This window comes from Lepidochelys kempii, chromosome 6, assembly GCF_965140285.1.
Source record: "Lepidochelys kempii isolate rLepKem1 chromosome 6, rLepKem1.hap1, whole genome shotgun sequence".
Taxonomy (NCBI): domain Eukaryota; kingdom Metazoa; phylum Chordata; order Testudines; family Cheloniidae; genus Lepidochelys; species Lepidochelys kempii.
The window spans coordinates 46,169,587-46,187,226 of record NC_136385.1 but is presented as its reverse complement, the minus strand read 5'-3'; the positions used below and the strand labels follow the sequence as shown (position 1 = coordinate 46,187,226).

Below are 17,640 nucleotides of genomic sequence, written 5' to 3'. Positions count from 1 at the left end.
TGCATGAAAAACCCCCTAAGCTTATTTTTACCAGCTTAGGTTAAAACTTCCCCAAGGTACAAACTATTTTACCTTTTGCCCCTGGACTTTATTGCTGCCACCACCAAGCATCTAACAAATATATAACAGGGAAAGAGCCCGCTTGGAAACATCTTTCCCCCCAAAATCCTCCCAAACCCTACACCCCCTTTCCTGGGGAAGGCTTGATAAAAATCCTCACCAATCTGCACAGGAGAACACAGACCCAAACCCTTAGATCTTAAGAACAATGAAAAATCAATCAGGTTCTTAAAAGAAGAATTTTAATTGAAGTAAAAGAATCACCTCTGTAAAATCAGGATAGTAAATACCTTACAGGGTAATCAGATTCAAAACGAATCCCTCTAGGTAAACCCTTAAGTTACAAAAAGACACAAAAACAGTCCATTCAGCACAACTTCTTTTATCATCCATTTAAACAAAACAGAATCTAACGCATATCTAACTAGATTGCTTATTAACTCTTTACAGGAGTTCTGACCTGCATTCCTGCTCTGGTCCCGGCAAAGGCAACATACAGACTGAGAGAACCCTTTGTTTCCCGCCCCCCCAGCTTTGAAAGTATCTTGTCTCCTCATTGGTCATTTTGGTCAGGTGCCTGAGGGGTTATCTTTAGCTTCTTAACCCTTTGTAGGTGAAAGGGTTTTTTCCTCTGGCCAGGAGGGATTTAAAGGTGGTTAGCCTTCCCTTTATATTTATGACAGCAGTATATTACTTATACATTACAGTTAGGCCTGGTCTACAGTTAGGGTTACCAACCCTCCAGGATTGCCCCAGAGTCTCCAGGAATTAATGATTAATCTTTAATTAAAGATAATGCCATGTGATGAAACCTCCAGGAATTCATCCAACCAAAGTTGGCAGCCCTATTACCCTGAAAAGTTTTACCAGTACAACTATGTCAGTTAGGGGTGTGATTTCATTGCCAATGTACCAGTCAAAGCCCCTAATGTGGATATAGCTATACTGTTGTAAAGGTGATTTATATCAGTGTAACTTATTCCCTTTCCTATATGGGAATATCTATACTGCTCTAAAATATCTTTATTTTGGTATGGCTGCATCATGATTAGGGGAGTTGTAGTGCTTTAACGGTAGGTAAAGCAGAACTTTCTAGTGTAGGCAAGCCCTTCCTGAAGTTGGACCCTTATGTAGCCTTGTAAACATACAGTATACTGTGAGCTACAGTCAACTAAGAGAAAATAAGCTTTTGTTTGGTAGCTCTAACGTACTTTTGGCAAAGGAAAGAGGGATAACAGAGAATCAAGGACCAAGAAATAGAGCACTATACTTATTCCTGGAAAGGGTGGTGTAAATTAAAAGAAGGGGGAGAGAACAGGTGAAGGAGTCCAGGATATAAATGAGTAATCCCCGCAACAACCACTAAAAACCCACAAACCAAGTTAAGTAAGTTAGTGAGCCCCTCAAAGTCTCTCCTACAAGCCTTATCTGGGTGGTAGAGATGAGACCTGTTGTGAAAGGTTCACTGCAAAGCAGACAGCTCTCCCTTTTGGCTGGAGTGAGTCCCCGGCTGTGGGTGCATTGTCCTCTGTGGCAGAGAGCAACTTAGGAGCTGCATCCTCTCCGGCTGCTCTAACCTGTCCTCAGGCAGCCAGCCCTCTCTTTGGTCACATGGTCCTTCCCAGGCTCAGCTCACATATCACAGCCATCTGGGGACTCTCTGGGACCTTCAGTTGTGTCTCCCAGGCATGCCAATCAAGCATTGACCCTAGTAACTCCTCCTCCTCCTCTACCCAAACATGGGGTCTATCTGCACATGGCTAACATATGTTTGTGGTCCCAGCCCACATGCAGCTTCTCCAGGGCCTGCAGCTGGTTGCTCTGCTTCTTAGTCTGGCTCCTGAGCCAGCCCCCATCATACATGTGTCCCCTTCAAGCACAGGTGTCAAGGTTCCTTCCCCACTCCGAACTCTAGGGTACAGATGTGGGGACCTGCATGAAAGACCCCCTAAGCTTATTCTTTCCAGCTTAGGTTAAAAACTTCCTCAAGGTACAAACTTTGCCTTGTCCTTGAACAGTATGCTGCCACCACCAAGCGTTTTAAACAAAGAACAGGGAAAGAGACCACTTGGAGACGTCTTCCCCCGAAATATCCCTCCCAAGCCCTACACCCCCTTTCCTGGGGAAGGCTTGATAATAATCATCACCAATTGGTAAAGGTGAATACAGACCCAAACCCTTGGCTCTTAAGAACAATGACAAATGAATCAGGTTCTTAAAAGAAGAATTTTAATTGAAGAAAAAGTAAACGAATCATCTCTGTAAAATCAGGATGGTAAATACCTTACAGGGTAATCAGATTCAAAACATAGAGAATTCCTCTAGGCAAAACCTTAAGTTACAAAAAGACACAAACAGGAATACACATTCCCTCCAGCACAGCTTATTTTACAAGCCATTAAACAAAAGAAAATCTAACGGATTTTCTAGCTAGATTACTTACTAACTTTACAGGAGTTGTAAGGTTTGCATTCCTGATCTGTTCCTGGCAAAAGCATTGCACAGGCAGCCCAAACCCTTTGTTCTTGCCCCCCCTCCAGCCATTTTGGGTCAGGTGTATTTTTCCTTCTATGCATCTGATGAAGTGGGTTTTAGCCTATGAAAGCTTATGCCCAAATACATTTGTTAGTCTCTAAGGTGACACAAGGACTCCTCTGTTTTTTTTTTCTGTCAGAGAATGCTGATTTCATCAAATCAAAATAAAATCAAAATGTTTCAAAGAGACAGCTTGTCTTGATGAAGTTGCAAAAAAAAACAAAAAAACAGGCAGGGTTCTGGTGCAACCCTCCCTGGTTTCCTGCCAGCTCTCATGCCTTACTCTGTGACAGCCCAACCAATAGCCTACGAAGGGGCTCAGGATTCCAGGTTCCCAGCTCTTTGGCTGCCCATGTGGCAGGCCAACAGGGAGCCAAGAGCCTGGGAGCCCTGACTCTCAAATTCCTAAGCTCTTTGGCTCCTCATGAGCTGCAGTGGAGCAGGGTTCCTAGGGTTCTTTTGGAAACCTGCCTGGGTTCTTGGCAGCTCACTTACCTGGTTACTCCATAGATTGCTTGGCAGATGACCACAGACTAATGCTGCCCAGAGCCCTGTCATATCACCTGAAGGGCTGAAGTGAGCTGGGAGCTGTGGGTCTCTAATTTGTCATTTTTACAGTGTTTTCTGCTGTAGACCAGTTTTCAGTGAGACACTGGAGAAAACCTATCACTCAGAGTGCTATATTGAGAGTTTTGGACAGGTTTGAAAGCCTCACTGTAACACAATGGCTCTGCAGCACAGGCACTGTTAGTTACACAGCAGTGGAGGAGTATAACCACAAGGCTTAGATAATACATGCCTTTGTTTTCTTGAGTTTAAATGAAATAAAAGTGAAAGATCTTATTTGGGACTTCCAAAATGCTGTAACACATGTAATTGCACTCAGAGAGTTATAGAATAATAGGGACAGAGAACTGTAGGGGTGGAAAAGACCTCAAAAAGCCATCAAATCCACCCCGTGCACTGAGGCAGGACCGAAATTTTGGTATTGAACAAAGCCACTGTGTGTGTAGATTCCAAGAAACATCAAAGGCTGTCAAGCTCATGAAAACAGGTTTCCAGCACATCTGCTTCTGGCTGTGTCTGAAAATACAATGAGAATAACCTTTCTCCTTGGCAGTTTTGGAATTTTAACTGTGTCCTTGGGTTGGAACTGGATTTAAGATGGACATTTGAGAACCCATTAGGTTCAGCACAAGAAATCAGCAATTGCTGGTCCAGGGCATCTCCTGCACCTCTTCTGACCAGAAGTATGAACAAATGAAAAGTTATCTAAATATCTTCAGCCTCTTAAAAGTTTGACTATTCAAGTTTGGTAAAAAGGCTTTGGGTATTTCTTACTTTAAGTGAGCTGATTTATCTATTTCTATGTGGAAAGAAGAGGAGTGTGCATTCTTTTTCTGTGCCACTCCTAGTGAAGTACCTAATAAAGTAGAAGATTGATTGTAAGCTAGGAAGATCAGAGAAAAGACATATGCTGGAGATGCAACAATGGATGAGTGATAATTTATTGAAAGCTGCTCACCATGGAAGGTGTATGATGTAGACTGTGGGGGGGTGGAAAAACCCAACAGGCATTAAATCTCCTCATAAATTTGAACCACGTTGGCTCAAATGCTTCTCTTTCCACACAGCATGGAGTGGAGCAAAAATGATCATTGGAATGTCAGTGATAGCGACCATATCAGAACCTATATAAATAGATGTGCAATCTTGGATGCTTTCTGTTTTTATAAAATAAAACCTGTGAAGCCCTGTAAAGATTGGGGCTTCCTATTATGCAAGCATAAAAAGAAACAGTGTCTCCCCCAAAGAATTTGCAATCTTAAAACGTGACATATGAAATGACAAATATATGCTTTTTATGCATATGTACATTTGCAATTTTTAAAATTTATAAATAGACAAAGTAGGTGATAGCTGTGTCTATCTGTCCTTAAAAAAATTATTTATTAGATGATTTCTTTTAGACAAAGGTAGGAGCCTTGAAAGACAAAAGGACTACAGAAATAAATGAAAGTGTTATTTGGGGGAAACACTTGGAGTGAATCTATAAAACGCATTTTACTTCAGTCAATATGCTGATGGTCAGGACCATATAAACTTCTGAACAATTTTGTATCTTGGAGACATTCCATGGCTAGGGTTTGGCTAGGGTTTGGAAACTATTACTTTTTGCAGTGATGTTCAGCACTAGGGAAAGTACTTGAGTTTGTCTTTATCTGAAAAAATATGCTTCAAGCAACAAAACACTTCTTTCTTCAATAAAAAATATATTGTTGCATTTCCCTGTTAGATTGATGTAGTGAATTATTCCTTAAGCATCCGCTAAGGGGAGTATGGTGCTGGACCAGCCTTTCTGGTTTCTATGACAACAGTGGGGAGTGGAGTCTTTCAAGCTAAGTGCTTGCTAAAGCAGGTGTCGGGTTGCACAGCTCTTCAGAAGCTCCTAGATTCTATGCAGCCGGGGAGTCTTTCCATTTCCCATTTGAAACCCCTTGACCCTCTCGAGCTCAGTGAGTGAATATTGTCAAGCTCCTATGAATGAAAATGGTTCACCATTCGGGCTCTATTCAGTCCTTTAGACAGCAAAAAGGTCAGTAGAAATATTTTTGTCTCTAGCATTGTGTGCTAAATTATTAGGTCTGCATGCCCTTGCAGTCTGATCTAATACAAGCACCAGTACACCAGCTGTTCCAGATACCGGAGCTATGTGCGATGCAGATGTGTTTAAACTCTTGCAGTAAGTTATAATGTTATCCATCAGTTTGGTCCCTGAAATGGCTACATTTTTTCTACCATTGCAAGACAAGTAACATTCTCTAGGATTACAATATCCACTGTATAATAAATATGGTTGTTTGGTTTATATTCTAAAAGGCATTCAAAGATTTTGATTTTAAGCAAATAACCTATGTCCTTTAAAAGATCCACATTGCAGTGCAGTGCAAGGAAAAATGTGCTTGGCATAGCTGCATTTCATTGTTATAGGATGTTGCTGTGAATGTATTTCATTGCAGCTGAATGGTATTTGCTTTTAAAAGGCTGAAGATCACAAGTAAGTAGCACCATAGACGTCATTTGCTACTTTACAAGCATGCTTTTACAATACCCGTGCTAATGCTGCATGATGTTTGACTATAGAACTGATCTAATACGTTTAGTTTTTCATGAAAACTTTGTTCAGTATTGAAACTGCTTCCTTAGTTCTATTCAGCTGTTATAATAAATACTCAGTACTGTTTTATAGCTTTAGGTGAAAGTGACAAAGATTCTGTGGGGGTTTCTCCCTCCAGTTTTCTGCTGTTTTCTTTTATTTTGGTAATGTTGTTTTTATTTGTAGCCTATATAATACATTAGTAAATTCATGAATCAAGTACAAACCGTACAGAAGAAGAAAATAACCATAGCTACTTTCAGCATTTTAGTCCCCCAAAACAAAAATACCTAACTTTGATCCTTGTCTGCTTTTGCACATCAAGAACATTGGAATCTTTGGCTACTGCCCAGTAAGACTCTTAATATATGTCTGTTAGCAACTGTGACTGAAATATTTATTAATCATTGTAATCTCCTGTTAACATGGTGCAATAAAGGTCTAATAAATACATTAAAAGTCCATGGAAGGTTGGATTTTGTTTGCATGCTTTTTTTCCCCCACCGTGATCACATTAGTATTTCATAGGTAAGGAGGGATCAACATTTGCTTTGTTAGAGTGGGTCCATTTGTGCTGCTACAGTTAGCACAACTCGGTCAGCATTTCTGTTCTACTACAAACTTTTATGTCCTGCAGTTCATTAATCCATACAATTTCTACTTTTATCATAAGTTTCAAGCATTCATCCTGGGAACAATTCCTATGTCCACCAAATTTTGTTTTAAAATGATCTGTTTGAGTGCACATCTGTGACAGGAAACGGAAAAGTTTGATATTTGTACTCCTGTAATTCCAAAATAAATTTAACTGACCTTGTGATTTTGCACCCAGCCCCTCCTTTATGTGCTCTAACTGGTTTTGCTGTTCTGAATTGTAAAATGTCAAGTTCATTCCTTTTAAAAATGAGATATTACATAAGTACAGTAAATTGTTTTTCTTAAATGTCATATTTGTAAGCCCATGGACTGATGACAGCTGTGCAGCACATACACGGAGTTTATCGAATCTAACAGTTCCTTTTGAGCCATTACTTATGTCAGGTCAACGATTAATGAACTCGAGAATCCCTCCCAAGGTACTAAGGGAACTATACCATACTTTTCTTAAAACAATTTCATTTAAAAATTAGCATAATTTCTTAGTTTCAGCATGGAATGTAATTACAGTAACAGAACCATGAAGAACAATGTCGTAGATTCTGTATGCTTATAACATTTCCATAACTTCATAATGTATTAGCTCTGCTACAGTCTGTGGAATAAGCCACATACTCAGAAACAGATTCTCATTCGGTCCTTATACTTTGTGCAAAATCTGAGTAAATAGACTTGCCACAATAGAGTCGTGTAAGTGAGATGGAGTGCTCTCAATAAGTCATGGAGCATGTATACCCATGGATACCATTGCCTGTGAAATACGGTAACACCCTTGGCCAAAAAGAAAAAAGCATGTCCCCTCCCCCCCTCCAAAAAAAAAAAGAAGAGAGAGATTGACTGAACAGTACAGAGTGCCAACTCACTCTGAGTTAGCTTTCCAAGTCCTGGACAGCAGTATTTTCTCTCATCCTAGTGCTTTTGGGGCCACTGGGAATGACAGTAGACAGGATTGGTATAAAGGCCACAGGAAGAACAAAACAAAAAACACAAACACCTGCCCAAAAAAACAAACCAAATCACAGACAGAAAATTGAGTGCACAATAATAATAAAAATAAATTCCAGTGATATTTAAGGGGTTAATGTACTAAAGAAATCTAGCACTGCACTTCTGTAGACAAGCACAGATTTCTCAACATGAAAAAGTCAGGATGTGATTTTTATTCAGACTTGTATATAAATTTGTCTTTGTATGTTTATCTTGATGCTGCCTATACATATTATTTGTTTAACTGTAGGCAAAAAATGTGCCCTAAATTATATTTTCTACAAAATCAGAGATAATCCTTGTAGAATGGCCAACTGCCTATCACAGCTGTGCTCTCTATACTTCAATTGCATTAAGAGCAAGCTACATTTGCGGGTGGGAGGTAGTTCCAGCAATTATTTCTTTGTGGATCCTCAATATAGAGTTAAGATGTAGGTCAAACAAAAAGAGGAATGTATCATATAAAAGCAATTTATAAGAATACACCTCTTTGTGGACTGAGCCTTACGGGGTAGCCTCAGGCGACACAATACTCGGACTGATTTAATGGAGAGAGGTTAACTTTTACAGTCCAACCTTCACTGGTTTGGAGAAAGTTGTGTTTGTTTCCCTTAACTGGTTGGTTTACTACTCTGAGCTTTTTTGTTATGGCTGAGAGGATGTGTGGTGGTTTCTTTGGCTTTCTATAATTACATTCCTTTGCATAGCTTGAAAGGGAACATCCAAGTTCTCTGGCATGTTGCAGTGAAGCTCAGAAATCTAGGATCTCTCAAAAGTTAGAAAAAATACATTTTTATCTGTGGACTAGTGTTTTGGTTCCTTGCTCTGTTTTCTTTGGGTCTTCCACAGTATTCTTGCCAGCAAGATGAAGTATGGGCTGGATGAATGGACTATAAGGTGGATAGAAAGTTGGCTAGATTGTCTGGCTCAATGGGTAGTGATCAATGGCACCATGTCTAGTTGGCAGGCGGTATCAAGCGGAGTGCCCCATGTGTCAGTCCTCAGGCTGGTTTTGTTCAATATCTTCAGAAATGATCTGGAGGATGGTGTGGATTGCACCCTCAGCAAGTTTGCAGATGACACTAAACTGGGAGGAGAAGTAGATACGATGGAGGGTAGGGATAGGATACAGAGGGCCCTAGACAAATTAGAGGATTGGGCCAAAAAAATCTGATGAGGTTCAACAAGGACAAGTGCAGAGTCTTGCACTTAGGACGGAAGAATCCGATGCACTGCTACAGACTAGGGACCAAATGGCTAGGCAGCAGTTCTGCAGAAAAGGACCCAGGGATTACACTGGACGAGAAGCTGGATATGCGTCAGTGTGCCCTTGTTGCCAAGAAGGCCAATGGCATTTTGGGATGTATAAGTAGGGGCATTGCCAGCAGATCGAGGGACGTGATCGTTCCCCTCTATTTGACATTGGTGAGGCCTCATCTGGAGTACTGTGTCCAGTTTTGTGCCCCACACTACAAGAAGGATGTGGAAAAATTGGAAAGAGTCCAGCGGAGGGCAACAAAAATGATTAGGGGACTGGAACACATGACTTATGAGGAGAGGCTGAGGGAACTGGGATTGTTTAGTCTGCAGAAGAGAAGAATGAGGGGGGTTTGATAGCTGCTTTCCACTACCTGAAAGGTGGTTCCAAAGAGGATGGATCTAGACTGTTCTCAGTGGTAGTGGATGGCAGAACAAGGAGTAATGGTCTCAAGTTGCAGTGGGGGAGATTTAGGTTGGATATTAGGAAAAACTTTTTCACTAGGAGGGTGGTGAAACACTAGAATGCATTACCTAGGGAGGTGGTGGAATCTCCTTCCTTAGAAGTTTAAGGTCAGGCTTGACAAAGCCCTGGCTGGGATGATTTAGTTGGGGATTGGTCCTGCTTTGAGCAGGGGGTTGGACTAGATGACCTCCTGAGGTCCCTTCCATCCCGGATATTCTATTCTATGATTCTATGACAATGGGTCTAGAACAGGAGGCTGGCAGTAGAATATCCAAGCATGGCTTGGTGCTGCCCTCTGTCCAAAGCCAAGCATATATACAGTGAATACTCACAAGTTTCAAAAGTTGCACATCATTACATTATCACCTGAGTGGTTAAAAAAAAATCTATTCTAAAGCCATGCAGAGGTTCATGGAATGGATGTTTCATTTCCCCTTGCCTTGTCGGACTCCAAATGACTGAAATTATCCCTGTCAAAAAGAACAATAGTCCTAAAGTTAGACTAATCCAGGTCCACAGCATGGTAGTGCATTAGATCAGTTGAGCCATCTGGATAGTCCTTTTGTCACTATTTTTAATCTGCATTGTCTCGCAAGGCACAGATGCATTGTCATAGCAGAGAAATTCAGTAACATTCCTAAAGGTATACATTTTTCTATCTTGTATTATTATTTAACACTGAATTGTTTATCTTACATGTGTCAGATGGGATTTAACCTTTGATTACTTGCATAAGAATTGTCAGAAGAGAAGGAGAGGAATGCTTTGTTTGCTGGTTGATTTTGGGCCATTTTTTGCTTAATGAGGTTTTGGATTTAGTTATAGAATTCTGACCTGTGAAATGCACTCATGACTTTCTTGACTGATTAAGGCCAGTAAAGAGGTTTGGGGCTTTTTATTGCTGTGGATTATTAATATCTTCCTCGGATATGGTGAGCCATAAGCTATGTGCTCACAAACAGCGATTTGACTCTTGGTCAAGAATCTCTTTAGCAGGATACTAAGAAAATGGTGACAGAACAATTCCATCTACACTTAGCTGAAAGATATCAATGGGATTCTTATCATCTAGTATCAGAATAGGGTATAGAAGGAGTGTTATTCTGCTAGTGATGGGCATGGGGGAAGTCTCCGAGCTGACTTGTATTGCATGTACTTGCTGTTTTTCATAGCTTGAGAGATCCAAACACTGCATCAGATATTATTTATTTGTTTACAGTAGTGCCTAATGGATCCAAGCATGTTAGGCCCTGTACGTATGTACAGTAAGAGTCCCTGCCCCCAAAGAACTTAAAATTAATGCAAAACCAGACATAACAGGTGGGTGAAACAAACCTTGGGCAAAGGTGCAGAAGGGAGAATGAAGTAAAAATAGCATGAGCGTTTTTTTCACCACTAGCTAACTGTGCAATTTGTAAAAGTAGATGTTATATTTAGGTTCCTACACCATGCTCATGTCAGAAGCATATGAGTGCCTGACCTAAATGACAACTGGATATTGTTCATTTACATGCATGATGTGGTGGGATTTTTTCACCTTCTTCTGAAAAAGGTGGTATTGGTCTGAATGGATTGTTGGTCTGATATGGTGGATGCTGCTCTTGACTGGCATTGCTCTTTTCAGCACTACTTTCTAATTGCAGACTTTGGGACTCACTCCCTATGGCAACATACAATATAAAGTGTGTTTATTCTACTTAGCTTTTGACTGGCTGGCTTCCAATAAATATTTCATTAATTTTAGTTCCAGGTGCAAACTTCCGAGCACTCCAAACTTTAAAAATATTTGGATACAACGTCAAATTTTGTTTCTGGAACTATCTGCGTAACAGGCAGAACCAAGACACTGGACTCAAACAACCAAAAACGTTGGCGTTGTTCAGACGTGTGATTTGATTGGGACTCATCTCTGGAGGACATATAATTATACTTCCTTCCTTCCCAGGAATGTTGATATGTTTCATTAATCAATGTTTGTAAAGCACTTTGAGATACTCAGATGAAAGCTGTTATATAATAGTGCACCGTATTACATATTTTGTAAATATGAGATCTAAAAACCTGAAGCCTGTTCTAAAAGCTAATTTTATTCAACACAGACTTGCCATTCTAAATGGCATTTTACAAAGATCATATTTTTGTTTCAGTTTTGGAAGCTAATGAGGAGCAGAGATATTGCTGAAATGATTAAAAGGTGCAACTATATCATAGTTTTATGAATGTCACATTTCATTTTCCTACATGCTATTTCTCACAAAGGCTACAATAATGGCAAAAAGGAAACAATTTCTCAAAAATAATGCAGAACTAGTGGAAGAGTTGTCAGGCCCCATTCCTTTCACCTGCACATGTGTTAAAGTCTCAATGCCATTCTCAGGGTCTATAAGCTTTACTAAACTGTGTCTGGTTATAGCAATGAAAGTAGCCCTAAACACACACCTTTTAAAATGTCTTTTCTGTGCTCACTCAGCATGCAGTATTTTAAAGATACAACATAGTAAATGTTAGCATTTAAAATTATATGCCATTATATTGAAAGGCAAAGCCCACATTTTTAAAGAGCTACATACATACTTAGTTGCAGGTCCATGTAAATCCCTTAATGTGCACCCAGATTGTGTAGCCAAAGGTGTTAGACCATAATGAGTTTTTAAATAATTATCAAGTTACAATAGGTTACAATTTCAATGAAATATAGCATTTGTAGTTAATATATGTACAATAATTAAGCCTTTTTTTCCTGATTCGCATATGTGTTAGGAAAACATTGAGATCTAGAAACCTATTGCATGCTGGAGAATTGTTTTGTCACAGTTCAGTGTTGGTTTTCCTTCTAAATACATTTGGGGTACAGATGTCAACTTGGTGATTGCTCAAGATAATGGCATGCCTTGGTATTGGTTTATTACCTTCTAGTTGTTGTGCAGCTTCAGTTAATTCAGTCTCATAAACATTGTACTTGTGACTAGCCTTGGCAAAATTTTCTGGGGGAGACTGCGAAGAAAAAAATCTGGAGTGTGATAAGCCAAAATAATTCTGGGATTTCCTTCACAATTGTCATGTTCCCTATTGATGTAGTCTCTAAGGATTAACTATAAGCCCTGGTCTACACTAGGACTTTAGGTCGAATTTAGCAGCGTTAAATTGATGTAAACCTGCACCCGTCCACACAATGAAGCCCTTTATTTCGACTTAAAGGGCTCTTAAAATCGATTTCCTTACTCCACCCCTGACAAGTGGATTAGCGCTTAAATCGACGTTGCTGGCTCGAATTTGGGGTACTGTGGACACAGTTCGATGGTATTGGCCTCCGGGAGCTATCCCAGAGTGCTCCATTATGATCGCTCTGGACAGCACTCTCAACTCAGATGCACTGGCCAGGTAGACAGGAAAAGAACCGCGAACTTTTGAATCTCATTTCCTGTTTGGCCAGCGTGGCAAGCTGCAGGTGACCATGCAGAGCTCATCAGCACAGGTGACCATGATGGAGTCCCAGAATTGCAAAAGAGTTCCAGCATGGACCAAACGGGAGGTACGGGATCTGATCGCTGTTTGGGGAGAGGAATCTGTGCTATCAGAACTCCGTTCCAGTTTTCGAAATGCCAAAACCTTTGTCAAAATCTCCCAGGGCATGAAGGACAGAGGCCATAACAGGGACCCGAAGCAGTGCCGCGTGAAACTGAAGGAGCTGAGGCAAGCCTACCAGAAAACCAGAGAGGCGAACAGCCGCTCCGGGTCAGAGCCCCAAACATGCCGCTTCTATGATGAGCTGCATGCCATTTTAGGGGGTTCAGCCACCACTACCCCAGCCGTGTTGTTTGACTCCTTCAATGGAGATGGAGGCAATACGGAAGCAGGTTTTGGGGACGAAGAAGATAGCTCACAGCAAGCAAGCAGAGAAACCGGTTTTCCCGACAGCCAGGAACTGTTTCTCACCCTGGACCTGGAGCCAGTACCCCCCGAACCCACCCAAGGCTGCCTCCTGGACCCAGCAGGTGGAGAAGGGACCTCTGGTGAGTGTACCTTTTAAAATACTATACATGGTTTAAAAGCAAGCATGTGAAAGGATTACTTTGCCCTGGCATTCGCGGTTCTCCTAGATGTAGTCCTAAAGCCTTTGCAAAAGGTTTCTGGGGAGGGCAGCCTTATTGCGTCCTTCATGGTAGGACACTTTACCACTCCAGGCCAGTAACACGTACTCGGGAATCATTGTAGAACAAAGCATTGCAGTGTATGTTTGCTGGCATTCAAACAACATCCGTTCTTTATCTCTCTTTGTTATCCTCAGGAGAATGAGATATAATTCATGGTCACCTGGTTGAAATAGAGTGCTTTTCTTCAGGGGACACTCAGAGGAGCCCATTCCTGCTGGGCTGTTTGCCTGTGGCTAAACAGAAATGTTCCCCGCTGTTAGCCACAGGGAGGGGGGAAGGTTGAGGGGGTAGTCACGCGGTGGGGGGAGGCAAAATGTGACCTTGTAACGAAAGCACATGTGCTATGTATGTAATGTTAACAGCAAGGTTTACCCTGAAAGAGTGTAGCCACTGTTTTATAAAATGTGTCTTTTTAAATACCTCTGTCCCTTTTCTTTCTCCACCAGCTGCATGTATTTCAATGATCACAGGATCTTCTCCTTCCCAGAGGCTAGTGAAGCTTAGAAAGAAAAAAAAACGCACTCGCGATGAAATGTTCTCCGAGCTCATGCTGTCCTCCCACACTGACAGAGCACAGACGAATGCGTGGAGGCAAATAATGTCAGAGTGCAGAAAAGCACAAAATGACCGGGAGGAGAGGTGGCGGGCTGAAGAGAGTAAGTGGCAGGCTGAAGACAGGGCTGAAGCTCAAATGTGGCGGCAGCGTGATGATAGGAGGCAGGATTCAATGCTGAGGCTGCTGCAGGACCAAACCAGTATGCTCCAGCGTATGGTTGAGCTGCAGCAAAGGCAGCTGGAGCACAGACTGCCACTGCAGCCCCTCTGTAACCAACCGCCCTCCTCCCCAAGTTCCATAGCCTCCACACCCAGATACCCAAGAATGCAGTGGGGGGGCCTCCGGCCAACCAGCCACTCCACCACAGAGGATTGCCCCCCAAAAAGAAGGCTGGCATTCAATAAATTTTAAAGTTGTAAACTTTTAAAGTGCTGTGCTTAAAGTGCTGTGTGGCATTTTCCTTCCCTCCTCCACCACCCCTCCTGGGCTACCTTGGTAGTCATCCCCCTATTTGTGTGATGAATGAATAAAGAATGCATGAATGTGAAGCAACAATGACTATTGCCTCTGCAAGCGGTGATTGAAGGGAGGAGGGGCGGGTGGTTAGCTTACAGGGAAGTAGAGTGAACCAAGGGGTGGGGGGTTTCATCAAGGAGAAACAAACAGAACTTTCACACCGTAGCCTGGCCAGTCATGAAACTGGTTTTCAAAGCTTCTCTGATGCGTACCGCGCCCTCCTGTGCTCTTCTAACCGCCCTGGTGTCTGGCTGCCCGTAACCAGCAGCCAGGAGATTTGCCTCAACCTCCCACCCCGCCATAAACATCTCCCCCTTACTCTCACAGATATTGTGGAGCACACAGCAAGCAGTAATAACAGTGGGAATATTGGTTTTGCTGAGGTCTAAGCGAGTCAGTAAACTGCGCCAGCGCGCCTTTAAACGTCCAAATGCACATTCTACCACCATTCTGCACTTGCTCAGCCTGTAGTTGAACAGCTCCTGACTGTCCAGGCTGCCGGTGTATGGCTTCATGAGCCATGGCATTAAGGGGTAGGCTGGGTCCCCAAGGATACATATAGGCATTTCAACATCCCCAACAGTTATTTTCTGGTCTGGGAATAAAGTCCCTTCCTGCAGCTTTTGAAACAGACCAGAGTTCCTGAAGATGCGAGCATCATGCACCTTTCCCGGCCATCCCACGTTGATGTTGGTGAAACGTCCCTTGTGATCCACCAGAGCTTGCAGCACTATCGAAAAGTACCCCTTGCGGTTTATGTACTCGGCGGCTTGGTGCTCCGGTGCCAAGATAGGGATATGGGTTCCATCTATAGGCCCACCACAGTTAGGGAATCCCATTGCAGCAAAGCCATCCACTATGACCTGCACATTTCCCAGGGTCACTACCCTTGATATCAGCAGATCTTTGATTGCGTGGGCTACTTGCATCACAGCAGCCCCCACAGTAGATTTGCCCACTCCAAATTGATTCCCAACTGACCGGTAGCTGTCTGGCGTTGCAAGCTTCCACAGGGCTATCGCCACTCGCTTCTCAACTGTGAGGGCTGCTCTCATCTTGGTATTCATGCGCCTCAGGGCAGGGGAAAGCAAGTCACAAAGTTCCATGAAAGTGCCCTTACGCATGCGAAAGTTTTGCAGCCACTGGGAATCATCCCAGACCTGCAACACTATGCGGTCCCACCAGTCTGTGCTTGTTTCCCGAGCCCAGAATCGGCGTTCCACAGCATGAACCTGCCCCATTAGCACCATGATGCATGCATTGGCAGGGCCCAGGCTTTCAGAGAAATCTGTGTCCATGTCCTGATCACTCACGTGACTGCGCTGATGTCGCCTCCTCACCCGGTATCGCTTTGCCAGGTTCCGGGTGCTGCATATACTGCTGGATAATGCGTGTGGTGTTTAATGTGCTCCTAATTGCTAAAGTGAGCTGAGCGGCCTCCATGCTTGCCTTGGTATGGCGTCCGCACAGAAAAAAGGCGCGGAACGATTGTCTGCCGTTGCTCTGACGGAGGGAGGGGCGACTGACGACACGGCTTACAGGGTTGGCTTCAGGGAGCTAAAATCAACAAAGGGGGCGTCTTTACATCAAGGAGTATTTCAGGCAGGACTTCACAGAGGGTTCCAATAAGAAATGGTGCACCTAAGTTATCGTTCTTATTGGAACAAGGAGGTTAGCCTGGCCTCTGATTGATACATGGCTAGATTTACCTCGCTGCACCTTCTCTGTGAGTGACTGCAGTGTGACCTAGAGGAATGAGTCCCCTAAACAGGGGAGGAGGCAAATGAGTACAAAACAAATCTGGTCTATTTCTTGTTTTGACCCACTCCATCTATCTTTTACATCTTTGGCTGGCAGCAGACGGTGCAGAAGGACTGCATGCCATCCACATCTCATGGCTGCTCAGCAGAAGATGGTACAGTACGACTGCTAGCCATCCTCATCTCTTGCCTGCCTGGCAGAAGATGGTACAGTATGACTGCTAGCAGTCCGTATCGCCTGCCCGCTCACCATAAGACGGTTCAATAGGACTGACTGCAGGACTAAAGAGAATGACCTGGTCAAGTCACTCCAAATTTAGTCCCTGCGCCCATGTCTGTCCAGGCGCTCCCAGCCGACGTGGCCAGGAGCACCTCGGACATGACGATGACGGCTACCAGTCGTACTGTACCGTCTGCTGCCACAAGGCAAGGGGTTGCTGCTACTGTGTAGCAATGCCGTACCGCATCTGCCAGCACCCAGGAGTCATAGGGTGACTGTTGCCTGAGCGGGCTCCATGCTTGCCGTGGTATGGCGTCTGCACAGGTAACTCAGGAAAAAAGGTACAAAACGATTGTCTGCCCTTGCTTTCACGGAGGGAGGGAGGGAACGGGGGCCTGACGATATGTACCCAGAACCACCTGCGACAATGTTTTAGCCCCATCAAGCATTGGGATCTCAACCCAGAATTCCAATGGGCAGCGGAGACTGCGGGAACTGTGGGATAGCTACCCACAGTGCAACGCTCCGGAAGTCGACTCTAGCCTCGGTACTGTGGAAGCGCTTCGCTGAGTTAATGCACTTAATGCACTTAGAGCATTTTCTGTGGAGACACACACACTCGAATATATAAAACCGATTTCTAAAAAACCAACTTCTATAAATTCGACCTTATTCCATAGTGTAGACATAAGAGTATACCCACCCAAATGCCCTGTGCTAGTTGTGCCCACAGGAGCCAACATGTTGCACCCAGACACACAGCAAGACTCAGTAAGCCCATGTAAGCACAATTCATAGATATTTAGGTCAGAAGGGACCATTATGATCATCTAGTCTGACCTCCTGCTCAACGCAGGCCACAGAATTTCACCCACCACTCCTACAAAAAAAACCTCACACCTATATCTGTGCTATTGAAGTCCTCAAATCGTAGTTTAAAGACTTCAAGGAGCAGAGAATCCTCCAGCAAGTGACCCGTGCCCCGTGCTACAGAGAAGGCGAAAAACCTCCAGGGCCTCTTCCAATCTGCCCTGGAGGAAAATTCCTTCCTGACCCCAAATATGGCGATCAGCTAAACCCTGAGCATATGGGCAAGATTCATCAGCCAGATACTACAGAAAATTCTTTCCTGGGTAACTCGGATCTCACCCCATCTAGTAGCCCATCACAGGCCATTGGGCCTATTTACCATGAATATTTAATTACCAAAACCATGTTATCCCATCATACCATCTCCTCCATAAACTTATCAAGTTTAATCTTAAAGCCAGATAGATCTTTTGCCCCCACTGCTTCCCTCGGAAGGCTATTCCAA

The 17,640-nt window shown here is 43.2% G+C and overlaps 1 protein-coding gene across 6 annotated transcripts in view; it reads left to right on the top strand.

Moving 5' to 3' along the window:
• The window catches only part of ANO3 (anoctamin 3), a 390,571-nt gene that overhangs the window by 145,942 nt on the left and 226,989 nt on the right, over positions 1-17,640 (top strand). Inside the window, exon 1 of one of the 6 annotated variants that reach the window (XM_073347805.2) lies at positions 5,009-5,191. The exons of 4 other annotated variants lie outside the window; for them this stretch is intronic. In XM_073347805.2, the coding sequence (XP_073203906.1) occupies positions 5,140-5,191 (52 nt within the window). In that variant the 5' untranslated portion in view covers positions 5,009-5,139. Of the gene's footprint in view, positions 1-5,008; positions 5,192-9,510; positions 9,763-17,640 lie in introns of those variants that run through there. One more of the 6 variants, XM_073347807.2, reaches the window with a different exon arrangement.